The sequence below is a fragment of the Anopheles coluzzii genome, chromosome 3 (genome assembly GCF_943734685.1).
Source record: "Anopheles coluzzii chromosome 3, AcolN3, whole genome shotgun sequence".
Lineage (NCBI taxonomy): Eukaryota > Metazoa > Arthropoda > Insecta > Diptera > Culicidae > Anopheles > Anopheles coluzzii.
Window position 1 is genome coordinate 55177285 of NC_064671.1, and position 17318 is coordinate 55194602.

Below are 17318 nucleotides of genomic sequence, written 5' to 3' on the forward strand. Positions count from 1 at the left end.
AATTTGAAGTATGAAATATAAATGAATGAAATATTATTTAATTTTAACTATGTTTTGACACCTATTAGTCACTCGTAATCTAGCTAGCTAATGAACTTTGGTTAAAGTTTCATTATTTCAATCATGAAATTATCTCTACGTTCTTGGGGCCAGATGCTACAACCAAATACTTGATTGAATTCTGTAACGTTGATAAATTTACTAAAATATATCTAGCAGAATGTTCATAACGAATCCGTGCTATGAGAAAATTAAATAATCTATGTGCTGTATAAAAATAGAAATATGAAATGGAATTTAGGAAATAGTTCAAATTAATTTTGGTTTTTTTTTTTCTAAAACGTCAAAACTTTAATGTTACTGCATTTCAAGGCCGAAATAAGAGTTGTGAACGCAACTAACTAATGGGAGCACAAATTTAGCTAATTTTTATTAATTGAACGGATTGAACTTAATATTTGTAACGATAGTATGTACAGTAATATTAATGGATTGGTTTTTTATTTTGTGATTTTAGATTTATGGGTAAATTCGGATTTCGGACGCCATTAATTGTCAAACGCCACAATTGTTTCTATTTAAAGTGAAACTAATAAAACTACTATATGCTGTTTATAATATTTTTAAAATATTTACAGTATTGTCCATGGGTCAATTATATTTGATTGTTATTCTAAAAATCCATGTAGAAATTTTAAATCGTTTCAATGGAGATTTTTGCAACTTTTTACAATGAACAAATGTTCATTGTGTTTGTACAATGAACATGTTCATGAACAAACAGGTGAAACTAATTTATAAAGATGAAAAAAGACAACAACAAACTGAGCAGTCCCTGGTAGGGAACAGACAAAGCGAAAATGCCTTAAGCACAAAGCACGGACCGTCCACACTGTAATGAATATCCGGTGCATTCCGTCATTTAACTAACAATATACAAATTTTCGAATTTACTTTGAACACAATCATGAAGATCAGAAACAAATGAATCATTCGTTTAAGTGTTGTACGCAGACAGTATTTGTCTATTCGTACAGATGCTCATGTTAGCTACGTTGTATATCTACAAAATGAATGTAGTTTTATCGCTGAATATGCAGCAGCAGGCGAAAAGGATTTTCAATTTGTCGTAGAATTAATCGATTTCTTTTCCGATGTCACCTACTTCTTGCCGCGTGCGTTCATACTAATGCATTGTTTTTTTCTCTCTTTTCGATTTCTTCGGCTACCTTCTAGCTTCTTCCAAACTGGTGACAGTGAACCGCCGCACGATTGCCCTGGAATATCGTCGTTGTTCGGTGAAGATTTGTTCGCATTTGCGCCGTGTTCCCGGCGTGTTGTCCAACAGTGGTGGTATCGCGTTCGTAACTGCTCCCACGTGCGCTTCCCTTTCGTGTCGACAGCGAATGCTGTGTGCGTATGTGTGCATGTGGGTCTGTGTGTGAGTTCAGCAGGACTTCAGAGCAAGAGAGCTTTACCGCTATCGATTATGTTCCAGTATGCTCTGACACTGATGGAGCTAAAACCGGTTCATCATACGGCGACCAACACGGACGGCTGTAGCTTTCGGAGCTCCAGCGAGACCCTAGGATGGGACGAGCATCCTGAGAAAGAAATATTGTTTTTTGACCATCAAGATCTGCCATTCAGTCGACCGCAGCAGTGATCGTGAACGTGCCGTGTTCAGATGAGTGCCGATGTAAATGCGCTATCAGTTCCCGATCATGACAGCCATGAGTACATGTGTGACAGTTGCAGTGCAGCCTACAGCCCTACGTGAAGCAAAGCACTGTGTTCGATATTTTGCAGGAACGGGAGTGCAAATGTATAGTTAAATTAGACAGAAAAGTAGCAATAGAACCCGGAAAAGAAGAAGTGATGTACCACAGAAAATTGCGTTAATTGAAGATGGGTATAAATTGCACCCGTAGTATCGTTTACCATTAGTACTTCACCAAGCAACGATCGTAGTCTAACTCATCGCACCAGATAGCTATATAATATCGGGACTTAAAGTCCTGTGGAATAAACGAATACCGTTGTGCAATAAAAGTTCACAATTAATTGCCTTTTGTGTATTAAGCTTGAATACAGGCAGCTTAACGTGTGTTCTAATCAAGGGGAAGGGATTTGAGTGATGATTAGTGATCAGTGTGCAAGAACCTGTATAGATTTACTACTTGCACTAATCGCATAAAGTGGTACGTGAGCGTTGTGTATAGTGTGTGAATATATGACGGCGAGCGTACTCGCTATTCTCTTTCGGGGACTACCACCTTAGTATTTGTGGGTGCACGCACGCATATTGGCGCGGCGTGACCACAAAGCCACCGGCACCAACGTCTGTATGGATGCGGGAGGACTCCCAGTATTTCCGGGTGCTAATCAGGCCAGTCACCTGAACAGTCTTCACCTACAGCAACAACAGCAGCAGCAGGCTCAACATCATCAACTGACGCTGCAGCAGCAGCAACAGATGCAACTGCTCAACAACCACAACCTTCATCAACAGCAGCAGCAACAACATCCGCAGCAGCTTCTGCAGCAGCATCAACTTCAGCAGCAGCAGCAGCAGCAGCAGCAGCAACATCAACAACAACCATTGCAGCAGCTTGGCCAGGGCGGCGAAGTTCCCCAGAAACGTCAGGCGGTGTTCGACAGACTGAAGCGACGCATCGAAACCTACCGGCGGCGGCAAACCGATTGCACGCCTCGGTTCGAGCAAACGTACAGTGGGATCTGTGAGCAACAGAGCCTCGAAACCACCGCACTGCAAAAGAAGTATCTTGAACAAAAAAATAAACGCTCGTTAAAGAAGACAGAGAAGAAGCAGGCCGAACAGCAGCAACTACAACAGCAACAGACACTATCCGGAAATCTGCAAAGCAGTGTTCATGTGGTGAGTAATTTTCAAATTTTGTATAAACAAATCCGGGTCTGTACTTATTGATGGTATTGTTCGATAAAAAACTGGGTGGACCTAATATGGAATTTTATGTCATTGTTTATGTCAAAGCCAATTAAAAAACTTTCACTGAATGAAAACATTTGCATTTTCATTCTTGTGTTTATTTCATAATTCTGAGTTAATTGTCTTAGAAACAATGTTGTTGTAGCTATTTCCAATATTTACAATAAAATAATATCTGTTTATGGAAGGGTAAAGCTTCTTAAGTATTTCAAAATAACACATATGATTTGTGTATTGCGAATGTGAAGCAAGATACAGATCTTAGAGCCTGAATCATTTTAAGGATAAAACGTTTAGCACTCCGGTGCACTAGTTTAAAACCTTTAAAATCATGGTTTGTCTGTATATGAAAATGTGTTGACAGTTGATTGTCTTTTATGAGTAAAAAGTCTACTTATTAGTATAGTTTATTCATCATCGAAGTTATTTATCAAAAATATAGTTACTACAAATTATTTTCGCATTCTTTTTCAAAAATCTTTGCGTTTCGTTTAATGTTTCTCGTGACTATGCGTCTCTTTCGAAGCATGCATGTATCTTAAATGAAAGCCCCGGTAAAGTTTTGTGAAACCTGGAGCAACCGACATTCAATCGTTATTTTTGCACGCGAGAGTAACTTGTTGTCGCGCTTGTGTTCTCGCATACAGTATGGTTAGCAACAGCTGGATAACTCAGCAGGTGTCATTTCTTCGTTTTGAGTGTACACTCATAGTCTTCCCTGATTGTATACCACTTTTTTCGGCGTTTGTATCGATTACACAAATTTCTTCAAGACGAGCTTCTCAATTTTTGTTGCCAGCTTAATGTTTTGCCAGTAATTTTTAAATACTGTATTTTCAGCGAAACTTAACACGATATAATACTTTAATTCTGATATGATCAGTTGCTCGAGAGCCACATGCGAAACATGTGTTTCCTGTTCATGGGTTTTTTTGCGAAGGCTGTGGTTTCAGCATTAACGGAATTGTAAATCTAAAACTGTCGTCCAGTTAGAGTATATGCCAAAAATGGTCGATTGTTCTCTTTCAAACACCATTGCTATTCGATTGTGATGTGCGTTTCATGGTGGAATTTTGATAACATTTAATGTTTTCTAGTAAACCACTTTTGTTTTTACGTTGGTATGTTTGCGGATATGCCACTGATTTACTGATACAATACATACGGCAAAGCCGTAAAATACTTAATAAAAAAACTTTAATATTGGCAAGAGAATGAAACCGGTGAGGACAATATGAGACACGTGCATAATATTTTATTTAACATGCGTAAAAAACTTCTTTACTATGTTTTTTGATCGCGTTCTCCAGAGTGAGAGCACTTATGCTTACATGATCAAATAGCTCTCTTAAACAATTTTCAGGATTTTGATTATTTGCAACATCTGTTGGAAGCGTTCATCTCACCTGAGATAACGATGGTTTGCTAATAATAAGTAGCAGTCACAGGAATCTAGTCGTTGACCTTTCGCGTGACTTTTTAGGATGGCGTCCTTACGAGTTTCCTTTATGATCAAATTGATGTTTAAATACCAAGGCAACTGCTTTAGGAAATAATTGTTGTTTCATTTAGCTTTGCTTGAATGAAATGTGTATGTTTCTGAATGAATGTGATGTTTCTAGTGGCTAAAAATGTCTTTCTTTTATGTTTCTATTTTATGTAAACAGATAGCACGGTTTTAGTGCAGAGCGAAGATGTTTTTTCCTCATCTTATAAATGTTATTCTTAAACTTGTGAACTTTGTATCAATGAATTGTAATTTTGGTGCAATAAATATTGTAAATCGTTGAAGCCGAAGCATTAGCGAACTTATACGTGAACCAACAATACAAAAAACGTGGAACATTCAATTTGGCCAATAATTAGAAAACATTTGATCTCAACAAGTTTGAAAACCATGGCGCAGTCTTGTGATAAATCATGGTATATTGTATCACATGTAAATAAAAACTAGGGAAACAGGGTAGATTAACAGGACTAAAAATACGACAGCTTATCAACCGTGTGGATCATGACAAATATTAATGAATCTTATATCATTTAAATCTCGCATTAAAGATGATTGTTACTTTTTATCGCGTGAAACATAATTCTGAATGTGTTAGCTATAAATTTATAAATTGTTTAACCGTTTTGTGCAGATCAGCAAATGTATTTCGTTAACAAAATATGTGTCTTCATAACTTACAAAATTACAAGGCGGACCTGTAGTACAATCGTCGACTCGCACGACTTAACAACACGATCGTCGTGAGTTCAAATCTAGAATGGATTGTGATAAGGACTGAATACTCGGCTGCGTGGTCTGTATAAGTTTCGAAAACCTGTTAAGCCTAGCAGAAGAAGATAATAACAAGTGTGTGTGGTTTTATACTCTTTTCCGTACGTAAAAATCATATGTTAATAAAAATATAATATATTCGTGTAGAAAACTGAAACGTTGAAACGTATTATTATTGTAATGTTTTCCAGTCTTACATTATATATTATGAAGTTATGTAAACAATTATATTAAGCTCATAAACAATACTAAAATATTTAGTTATAGATTGTACTCGATATACCTATGTTGTTCGATACACCCTCACATTATCGTACGTTTGATACATTTAGCATCGGAAGAAGGGATTTTTATGATGATTAAAATTAAAAGCGTTCTTGAACAATCAACGGTGCAATTGTCTATTATCGCTACCGGCTTAATGCTCTATGCACCTAACGCTCCTCGGTGGTTGCTGCTAGCTTTGGCGTTTAGGATTGTATGTGATGAATGAGCAGCACAGCTATAAAATCGATTGAACTGTTGGTACGTATGAGCGAACGTAAATGCGTACAGCAGTCTCCCTTTCATGACATTATAAGCTAAGCATTTTCCTGATGTAGCACCTATCATAGAATAGTCGGAGGTACTTCTTAAAACTCTTTGTGATAAAAATGTCTTCATAGGGGTGGAAATGTGTTCGCTTCTTTTTTTTCTCGGTAAAATATCTTATCATGAGAAAAGCTATGAGCCCTTAACACGCCATCGCAACCGGAAAAATGTGCCATTTCTCGTTTAGTAGCAGACGTAATGAAAACAAATTGTTCCTTTGCGGAAGTAAATTTTTAGGCAGTATTTATATGCATGAATACGCTACATCTCATCGAAGTCAGCTATTCAGTTGACGTCAGGATACAGTGAGCCAGGCGAAACTTTCTACAATAGGTAAAAACGACATTCAAAATAAGTGTTGTTTTTTAAAACAAAAATAGGATTCTTCTTCAGTGCCCGGTATTCAAAACGGTAGAATCTTGATTAGATTCCAGATCGTAGAAATAACAAAGTATTGTGTTAAATAAATTTTAGAAAATATTCAAGCCTTTAGCACACTTCTATCACACTTCTATCTATTTTATTTCAAACAAAACAAACAAAATAACAAAATTTAAAAATAAATTGTTGCTGTTTTGTTACATATCTTATCCTAAAAAATTACCGATTAATTTTATGATTTTATTTTTATAGTTTTTGTATTTTAAAATAGATATTCTCACTACTTATGTCAATTTGATGTACATATTTCGACACGTGCACACGCACACGGATTATTTATCTGTATTGTAGTTGTATAGGACACAGTAATAGACAGATTCCTAGCCTGACTTTTCTTGTTTGAACGTGTATTATAAAGTGATTAAAAACAAGCCACGACGTTTTATCAGTATAATAGTTGAGTAGTTTAAGAAGTATTTAATTTTAAGATAAATAATTATTTAGTTTTGGTTTATTTTGGCGAAGAAATGTTATGGTATCCCGAGAATGGTGTAAACGAAATGTATTATATTTATATACTTACAAAGGCAAAAAGGAATAGTATATGCTTTTTTTATTAGCATTTTTCCAGGATCAGTTGTATCAGTAAACCAGTGGCATATCCGAAAACATACCAACGTAAAAAACAAAAGTGGTTTACTAGAAAACAGTGGGCTTTTAGATTTTAGAAGTATGATAAAGTTACAAATTATTCGACGTAATACAGTTACACATTATTCGGCGTAATAAAGTTACAAATTATTCGGCGTAGCGAGTAATATCTTTATTCTGCGAACAGAATCCGCTATAAATTTGAAAACCTTTACAGAATACTTGAATATTCTTTTATTTATTTAAAACGTTCCACAAGCAAGTGAACTTTTTTTTATATGATTCGAAATCGTGTGATGTTTTAAATGAATGTAGCAACCCTGTAATCACTATGAAATCAAACCTACATCATGTCATGCATATGCGACATTACGATATACGATAAATATTGAAATATTAAAAAAAAAACTGAACACAACCACTATGTGAATTATTTACTCAACTTAACCTTAAATTTAAAAAATAAATTCAAATATTAGTAAAACATAATTATTTCAAACTAATATTTGTTGTCTTTTTTTGCGTTAGAAACAGTCTAATTAGATACAAATATGCATCCTATTATTGCGGTAGCTTTTCAGTAGCTTCAAAGCACAAGGTTCTGCAATGGTATAGTGATGAAGCTTTCATGGCAAATAAAATCCCTTGTCTAAAAGCTTTTTGTTTTTTCTTTAAACTCTACCTACGGAACAGTACCTATATGCTGGCTCCGCCAGTGCGGTTGATGTATATTGGGGTCGTTGATACGACAACGGCATATTGTGGCCTCATGGATAGCATTGGAAAGCAGTCTTTTGTACGATCTCATTGCCGCTGCTCAACCACTGATTTCGCTCCATTTAGCACATAGATTGGCGTAAGTAAGAGGCAAAACTACGATGAGCGATTTCTTTCTTTCCTTTCGTCCGTCCATGGGTTTCGTACACGTATCAGCAAGCTTTACGCAAGTTTCATGCATTGGCATTGTCAATGTATCTCTCTCTCTCTCTCTGATGCTCAGAAGTGTGTATCTTTTCGCTTTCGTATGGTCTCACTTACAGAAAATATTTCTATTTGGTAGGTTTCTTTTGTCAGAGCATTGTCTAGTTATCTAGGAGAGTTTATAAGTGTTAAATTATCCTAATTTGGCGTATTTTCCTTCTAAACATTCTTAATTTTGAGATTCTCTGAAATTGACAAACACGTGAATGGTTCATTTTCTAATAATATATCATTTTTACTCAACTAACGAGCAAGATGTTAATTACTTTTGCACAGATGATTGAAGCTGACGACATATTTTGTATGGCAATTGTTAACTGTTTTGCAACCGCTTACAAATTTCTGCCTTTGTATTTTGTCGTATACTTTCGTATTTTGTCATACATCTGTATTTAAAATCGTCTGACTCATGCCTAACGGGTTTGCTTGAGAACAATCTTACAATGTTGTTTGTTTCTCGTAGTATGTATATAAATAACTTTAAAATGTGTCATACATGTGCTTAACAACACGATACAAGCACAACACGAAAAATATTCCCGGCCATTATAGTTACCATCTTTAAGAAAGGTTAGTAAGTATAAGCAGTAGTATATCGTAGAGTCACGCATGGTTCAGCAAGCTTATCGGAAGTGATTACACGTTACACGGTTGCTCGTGTGGTTGTAACGGGAGTAACATTCAGTTTATGGTCTATGATAGGCCTAGCTCGCAGAGTGTAGTTGAAAGGGTCTCACTCTCTTGAAAATGTTCCCACGACTTAGTTATACGGTGGTACTTGTGAATGCGTTACTTTTGCCCATATGCTTTTTGGCTTGTTACACAAGATCATGAGCTCTTGTATTACAGTCGTCTTGCAATCGATTTCAGTTTCGATCGGTGCCTTTGTATTGTTTTAATGGATAAGAAAATAGATCGCAAGTTTAGGAACCAAACATGTTGACATTTTAGTAACAATTTGAGATTTTTTTTGCATTGGCCGCTTGTACTGTAAGTAAACATAATAAAAGCTTTATTTATTTTTAGTGATTTTATGTCCAGGAGAGTGTTGTTACAACTATTTGGGCTATAAAGAATGAGAATCACTTAAATTCTCTATGTTAGAAACAATTCACGTATTTATTCATATACATATTTGGATGTAACGTTTGCATATCATAGTCTTCTTATAATGAAATAGATATTCATATTTTAAAAAACCAGCAAAATATGCATGTAATTCACAACGACAACAATTCTTATAGCTTATACCTATTTGTATTTTACGGCCCGGTGTGTTACAACCGTTAACTCTTATTACTTAACAACATGATGGATTCAAGCCGCGTATGGTCCCTCATACGCTGGACAGACTATTCTACTGAGATAATCAATTAGATACTAATAGCCAAACCCCATTCATCGTAAAGGGAGGTCTTGACCGGTAACGGTTGTTATGGCAAAGAAGAATAAAAAATAAACCACAACATAAACTGTTATATTTTTCATGTCATTTTGCGATGTAATAAATAATATAATATTGGTTAACAACTCGATAATGTTAATAAAATATATAAGTAAATATAAGTGCATATGTGCTTGAAACTTGACCAAGTCGGCTTCAGTAAAAAAATCTAACAGCTTATCTTTGTCTTATCTTTATAATAGGCTCTATTTATTAAAAAAAGTTATATCTCGTTAAGTTTATCTCGTTAAGAAAAAAAGTTATATCTCTGATATTACCTTACATTTCGTTAAGGAACGTAATTTGTTTGTGTGCATTGAAACATTGATTTGCATGATAACTGTTTAAAAAGAGAATGTAGTTTATGATAGCATAAAAATTCATCCCAAACTGAACGAAAATAAAGCGATACGCATACAACAGCAGCATAAAAAAGAGCAGAGATAAAAACGAGAGAGCAAGAGAAAAGAGAGTGTTTGTAAAGTTAGATTCGGCGCACAGTGTAACGCAATGCCAGTTGAAGTTTGGACTAGCGGAAGTACAGTGATTATTGCTAAAGCTGTTTGGCAGTAATCAAAGGAAGTATGAGGTTTGTTTATGAGCTCACCATCCATCGTACAATTGTTAGTGTTTTCCCCTTTGATTCTGCAGCATTCGATACTATCCTGTTATCATGGTATATCGCGTATGCTACTGTTGTGCAAAGCACGGTGGAATTTACTTTTGCTTGTACTAATACTTAGCTATTTTACCATAATGTTTTGGATTAGTTAGTGTTCATGTTGTTAATCAGCTTAATATCACGTGATGCATGTGTCTTCTACTTTCACGTTGTTTAATTCGTTTTTCTATACATCAGTCGTGGATGTAATTGATTGATTTGATATTGAATTTTATTCAATGGGTTCGAAAAATATTGTATTCGGTTTGCTTTTAATCTGCTTTTGCAACTCTTTTGTTTTACGTACGATTGATGACACTTCAACGACTGATGACATATTGGTTTAAAATGTCTCAGAAGTATCTAAGCTTACCTAGAACAGCGGATATGCCACAAAACAAAGTAACATCTTGCGTATGTTCTTATGATACATAAAAAAATACCGGTACAGAAAACACTTCAAGCGAGTTATCCAGTTTATTGCAACGCACGTTTAAAGTAAGTTTTGTGTATTTGACGTTCATCTTGCGACTGAAAAGCTCATAATCTCAGTGGTGTAGCCGCTGAAGAAAACCTGTTCTTATTGGGTAGTTCTGGCAAATGCACAGTGCCTAAATACGTCATCGACGCCGACGTCCCAATTCTTCTATTCCTTCACATTTTTTTGTATCCCAACCAAGGCTCGCGTTGGAGTAAGCTGATGATATTTGTACGACTGAGTCTTTGCTGTAGTTGTAACGGCTTCGAGTCGGAGCAAACCTAACCCTGCGATACATGGTAGGTTGCTTGCGCAACATCGATCAGCGATGAAGAACTTCATCAACGTTATTTCACAGGTTGTTGATCTTTGAAGCGATGGTGTATCGTGCATCACCACCTATACTTCCTAACCTATCACACTCTTATTTTGCTTTTCTCTTTCTCACCAGTTTAAAACATGTATAAAATAACCATTGTGCTTTCATGCCTCTTTGTTTACGGCGCGCGTTTCAGGCAAGATAGATGCAGTTGGTAACTTTATTTACATTTATTTTTCAACGATCACTTTAACTTATTTATTATATATTTGTATGTGCTTCGAGATTCGCTAAACTTTGTAAATTTTAACATTTTACAGTCGAATATTACTCGGCTGTTAAAGCATTGAGTCCTTGAACCCACGTCGGGCATGTTGTTAAGTCGTACGAGTTGATGACTACACCACGGGATCACCCGAATGTATTAATTATTATTTGTTTATTTGTTTATTTGTAAATGTTAAGTGATTGGCCATCATTGGCCTTATCACTGATCTTATAAACTAAACTTATAATAACATAAAGCATCACGGTACAATGTAACATCAGCACGAAATAAATAACACAGAGTATCACAGCAAGAAAAACAGGTTAACTTAGGGAATTCCAGTCAAAAGAGTCATAATGTGCATTAAATTATTATAATAGATGTTCTTTACATTAAGAACATCATTAAATATTTATACAATTCCACATCTTTGCGTATAGATAGTAAATTATTTGCTAAATGTAATGTTTACAGGATTAAAGCCGGTCTGGTGGTACAGTCGTCAACTCGTACGATTTAACAACATGCCCATCATATCTTGCTATGAGTATTCAATAAGTCACTGAAAGCCAAGCCCACTAGTGGAAAAGGCAGACCTTCACCGACTACGGTTGTTGTGTCAAAGAAAAACAAGTAAATTAAACTTAAATAATAATATCAAAGAAACAAACAAAATATGAACTTATTAAACATTTTGTTTACGACAAAATAATGAAGTAAATAATGGAGCCCTTGAGCCGTGGAATCGGATTGTGAGATATTCCAAAACAACACATGAAAACCAATATCTTTTTAGTTAGTATTGGATCAGGCAACTCTGTCAAACCAGCTACATCGCCATCAACCATCTTATTATCTTGCTCAACTATCGCTGCAAGCAAGGGAATTCGTGCGAACGCACGCACGTCTGAACGCATACAACAATACAATCAAACACACAACATAGTGCTCATTAACAACAGAGGGAACTAGCCGTATGACCATGCAATTTTTTCCGTCTGTGGTACAAACTCGCATACACACCTGCAAAAAAAAGTATTGCAAACGACAGCAATTTCAAAGCGCGTACGACGAAGCGAAAGAGTACGGAATGTGCAAAGTGAAAAAGCGCACATTTGAATAAAGAAACAAGGGATAAAAACTGAAAGATGAAGCGAGATGAGCAGACAAAAATATAAGAGAGAGAGAGAGAGAGAGAGAGAGAGAGAGAGAGAGAGAGAGAGAGATGGTGGGTAAGAAAGATAGCGAAAGAAACTTAGAGTGTAGAGCATTTGCAAGTGCGCATACGAACACTTGTGGATAAATATGTGATGCATGCTGAACGATGAACGCTAGTGTAAAAAATGAATAAGTAAGCGCGGATTTTAAATAAGCAATTTCCTCCAATCTCAAATAGCACAATCGAGACCGACATACGATTGATACATACGCGGGTAGACCTTCGTGAGTGTAAAATTGTCCAGAAAAGTTTTGTAACAAAATAATTTTAGTGGACAACCTTTTTGTTTTGTGAATTGCTGCTCAAATTCTAGAAGAGCATTCAAACACAAAAGCATTTGATAGCATACGTTTTAGCAAAGAGAGACCACAGGATAGGTCATTCAATCAGTAACAGGTAACATTTGTATCTAGTCTCTGGTTTTGGAACCTACGATTTGAAAAACTTGCTACATTCAAAATTCGTTTCTGTTTTGCCTCTTTGCCTGATCGAGCGGCTTTGTTGAAACGACGATTAAAGCAGAAAAAACGGAAGGAAACTGTACAAAACAATCCCTTGTTGTTGCCGGTCGTCTGATGCAACTCTTTCGTCACAGTCACAACAATAGACAAGCGCACGGAGAAACCTTTATGCTATACGAAGACGGCAAATGGTTGGTGCGAGTTACACTTTTATTACGACACATTACCCTTCGTCAAGGAAACAGCTGCGGAACGGGTTAAAATAGCCTGGCGAGGAGAAGGAATAGTAGTTGACGGTGGAAAGCATTCTGTAACTGTTGGGCGTACCGCTTCGCTAATACGCTGCGCTGGATCATGTTGCATTGCATAGAAGCCTCATTAAATCGTGCGTTAAACAGTTGGTAGAGTGGAATTGGAAAATGCAGGTACCGTAGTGTCGATTCGCGTCAGGTGTTGGTATCAAGGGTATGTTTTAATCGGATGTTTGATGTATTTTGGTGTGCTATACTTTGGTGACTTTAACTCAATCATGCGTTTGTGTTGTGCTGTGCCATTTATGACAGAAAATTAATTTTGCATGTTATCCACATAAATTAGTGTTTTGATTGTTTTTAGGTATTTAAATATAATCAATTGTTAATGATATGATTTGTTTATATAAAACATTACAATCTGTTTAGCAAAACACCATACAAGTTAGTCCATAATCAAAACAGTGTTAGATTGCCTGTTTCCTGTGGCCAGAATGCAAAGATCGCACGGAATTCCTCCACCAATCGTTTTCTTCTTTATAGTGGGTTCTTGATAGTGATTCAGTTGCCGCTTACAGTATGAGTGATCTCAAGGTTTAATTAAATTAAAAAGAAGTCAACCCTATTTTGAGTAGAATTCAATCATCGTTCTTATTTATCATTTTCATTCATTGAATGTGTTTTAAATGGCTTGATTATGTTTGTTTCTTTGGAGATAATGTAGTAAATTGTTCATATTGAGTAATAAAAGCCTAAATTGTTGTATAATAGTAAACACACTTTTATAAAATAAATTGACTGAGTTTGCACTTAATAGTTTGAATTAAGTATTCTTAGCGAATATCTAATTAATGTTGAACTACTCATTATACAGGGTTCAAGGGATTATGCGACGCGTGTATATTTTGTTGCTCACAATATTGATTGATTAACACTTGCTATGTATTTTTACTTTGTCCAAAATAATTGTTCACCCGTTCAATATGTTTATTAGTGCAAAGCGCGAACTGTCGAATCCAAACCAAACTAAATGTAACCAAGCTATTTTTAGTAAATTTTCATCTGTTCATAATTGAGAAAAAAAACATAATTAGATGGTCTCAACGATACATTCTTGTAATTTATTTATTTATTGAAGAAAATGTGTGAATATATATTAACGTAGAAATCATAGGCAAATCTAGACCTGGAACTAATCGTTGTGGTTGTATCGTTTGTTTTAATGCATTGTTGATTTCAATGATATTTAAATGACTTCAAAAATATGTATTTGCAAGTGCAGACATATCTCGTTCAGAGCAAACAATATTTTTAGAAATTTTATGGTTCGATTGCTACAGTCCTATTTTAACAGAACTGCCGTAATGTTCATGTACAAGTGAACCTAATACATTGAACAATTGATTTGATTGACAATGAACAATTGAATTGATTGACAATTGATCTCGTGGTACAGTCGTCAACTCTTACGACTTTGCAACTTACCCGTCATGGGTTCAAGCCTCGAATGGACCGTGCTCCCCCCCCCCATACATATGACAGACTATTCTGCTATGTGTAATCAATTAGTCACTAAATGCCTAGCCAAAGGTTGTTGTGTCAAAGAACTTCATAGACAAGCTTCCGAGACTTGTTAGTACCTCGCAGTCGTATACTTAGTCCTTTCTAAGGTTGGGGGGGGGGGGGGGGGGTGTTTTGCTCATTGAGTATCGATATGCCAAACTCCATTATCATTGTCGTGTGAAGGACGAAGTCAACCCTATATTAAGGGTCTGAATAACAAATTTGAAAAATGCAAATTGAAAAAATATTGTATTTTGCATGGTTTGAATGTAAATTGAATTAATGATACGTTGTCATTCATTTCAATCGCTTTTTGTCAGATAAGAAATGAACTTTTTTTTCTTCTTTTTTTTAATAGAGACTTTGAGCCAATTGGCCTCATTCGCCTCTTAAGAAATGAACGAGTTTTACGTTTCAATTATTATTAGTACTTATTATAGACTTATTATATACCATGACTTATTAGAAAAGAATATAGTATTTAATTTCGTATAGTATATTGTTTTCAACAGGGCATATTCTATTCCTATGCGTTATGGGGTTGTTTTACTAAACTTCAAATGGGCTCAGAAAACGTTAGCAGCAACACTGACAGTGATAAATGATTGTACACACATACAGGTTTTGCTCGACAAGAGCGGAGCACAAATAGCAAACTGTGATTATGATTCTGATCAGATTTCCTCTCGTGTCCAATCTGCTTCTGCTTTGTTTCTCGTAAACCGAACCTATGTGACTTCGTGCTGCGGTAGCCGGCGATGCGAGGCAGAGGCCCATAAACAATCCTTTCTGGAATGTGCGTTTAACGAAGGCTGCTGGCACTGTGGATGGTGGAGCTCCTTCAGATCGGTTCCAGTGGGGACGAATGTTGCGCTATGCTCGACAAGAGAGCGAGAGAGAGAGAGAGAGAGAGAGAGAGAGAGAGAGAGAGAGAGAGAGAGAGAGAGTGATTTCGATGACGCGATTGGGGCCATCGGAAGCAACATACATGATAGACATTGGTTTGAAAGAGGAACACAACTCCAGAGAATATATTCACGTACCAACGCGCAGCTCTTGCTCTAGTGCGAAACATTTTTGATGGCTGGGATGATGCGAGAAAATTCGACGAGAAATGACACAAACTCTCGCGAGTTCTGCAACCCGAATAGCGTGGGTGTCGCTGAGTTCACACGAGTAACCACCTATCCATGCGTGTGTGACGCTGGTGGCGAGGGTGTTTGGACATGACCGGAAATGTAGTACCACGTGTGCCCGAGTGAGAAAGAACGAGTAACAACCGATGCTCTCTGTTCATTCATGGTGTGGAATTTCTGTGCTCAGTAGAATGAAACTGTTTTTTTTCGTACACCCAAACGTTTCCACGAAAACGGCCGATTGCGTAGCGCAAGGTATGAACGGAGTCAGAGACCGCCGTTTAGCATCCGCCGTAGAACTCACCAATTGACGATATAGCGCCATTCGATGTGTACAGCTGGTAACAGTTCGCTATTGTACACATCTCTAAAGTGTTTGTGAAGAAGCCAGTAACCGCAAGGGCAAGTGTCTGTTGCTTCTAGTAAGGCGAGTGAATCAGCAGTCGTAGGACGTGCTCTGGGCATGAGCTAAGCTATACTAGAACACAAATTGGCGATGGAAAATAATTGTAATACATTGGATGTTGACTTTTTTTATTTTGAACACAAATTATAATTTTCTGAATTATATAGCAATTGAGTATTTCAATTCATTGCATATAAAAATAAACCTACGAGAATCCGGGGATGTTTTTTTGTAAATAAATCTGTCAAGAGCACAAATTAAATACAGTGCAGTAAATAATGTTTTATTAATGTCTGTGGTTTTCAAACTACACACCAAGCATTTTTTTAGTGCTAACAATCGAAATTCTGTTTCCCGTGAGTAAAAATAATTGTCCCCTATAAGTGCCCTTTTGGTGCAATCGTATCCCGGTAACTGTTACATGGTCATCCATGGTCTGAGTAGTATTCGTGTTCCAATGTAACCGATTACCATGAAATTCATTCATTTCATCTCGGGTACTCACCGACGAGCACGGCTACTTGCGAGCCGCAAGAGCTCCCCGGGTGCCTGATTCCCCGCGCAAGAGGAAGAGCCGCAGCGCTGGCTGACAAACAGAGACGAAATGATGCGGTTTAAGCGGCCCAGGAAGAAGATAAACTTCCTCTACCGATTGTGGGTGGCAAACGCACCCACCAGGTGAAGGAGAAATCATAACAAAGATGGGATTTCGAAGTGGCAATACGAATGTAATGTTTAGTTAGTAGAACTCTCTGGCACGCGCGTGTTGGATTTGCTGGCTTACCTCCGTTATCTCTGAATTTTCATTCAGAGAGCGGGGTGGTACCGTTCGCGTTTGATCGGCGGCAATCGGCCGTTTGCCACGAAGTGAGCAGTTGTTTTATTATGAGCACACTGGAATAAGTACTGGTTTGCGATTCGTTGTTGCGAGCGTCGGAAGCTGGCACTGGCGCGTCGTCTACAGTTCATCTTAGGTTGTACGAAGTGTCGGACACACTACCGACTGGTGTAGAGTGCAGTTGTGAAGATGCGTGTAGTTTTTCTACGACTTGACGTGTATTCTTAACGGTTCGTTTGAACACGCAGAACGGGGCATGCATTTCAAAGCTTGCGGCAAAAGTGTACGATTGAGAATAAAAGCTATTGATGGATGCTCGGGAAAATGTAATGACCCAATATCTAATGTTCAAACTATACAATTACTGATTCAATGTATGTTACGCGGAACATTATGTGACACTAGCGAGCATTTTACT

At 36.8% G+C, this 17318-nt stretch overlaps 1 protein-coding gene and 1 long non-coding RNA gene across 10 annotated transcripts in view; one reads left to right on the top strand and one right to left on the bottom strand.

The window, feature by feature from the left end:
- Positions 1-17318, top strand: part of LOC120956974 (neurogenic protein mastermind) — a 68704-nt gene that overhangs the window by 19691 nt on the left and 31695 nt on the right. For 5 of the 9 annotated variants that reach the window (XM_040378837.2, XM_049609673.1, XM_049609672.1 and 2 more), the window contains one exon: positions 1237-2899. In XM_040378837.2, coding sequence (XP_040234771.2) covers positions 2348-2899 — 552 coding nt within the window. In that variant the 5' untranslated portion in view covers positions 1237-2347. Of the gene's footprint in view, positions 1-1236; positions 2900-16825; positions 16930-16967; positions 17227-17318 lie in introns of those variants that run through there. The other 4 variants (XM_040378841.2, XM_040378842.2, XM_040378844.2 and 1 more) reach the window with 3 other exon arrangements.
- On the bottom strand, positions 14845-16678 carry LOC120956980 (uncharacterized). Its single transcript, XR_005751885.2, has 2 exons — positions 15564-16678; positions 14845-15393 (listed from the first exon to the last, which is right to left on the bottom strand). It is a non-coding gene; the product is annotated as an uncharacterized LOC120956980 (long non-coding RNA).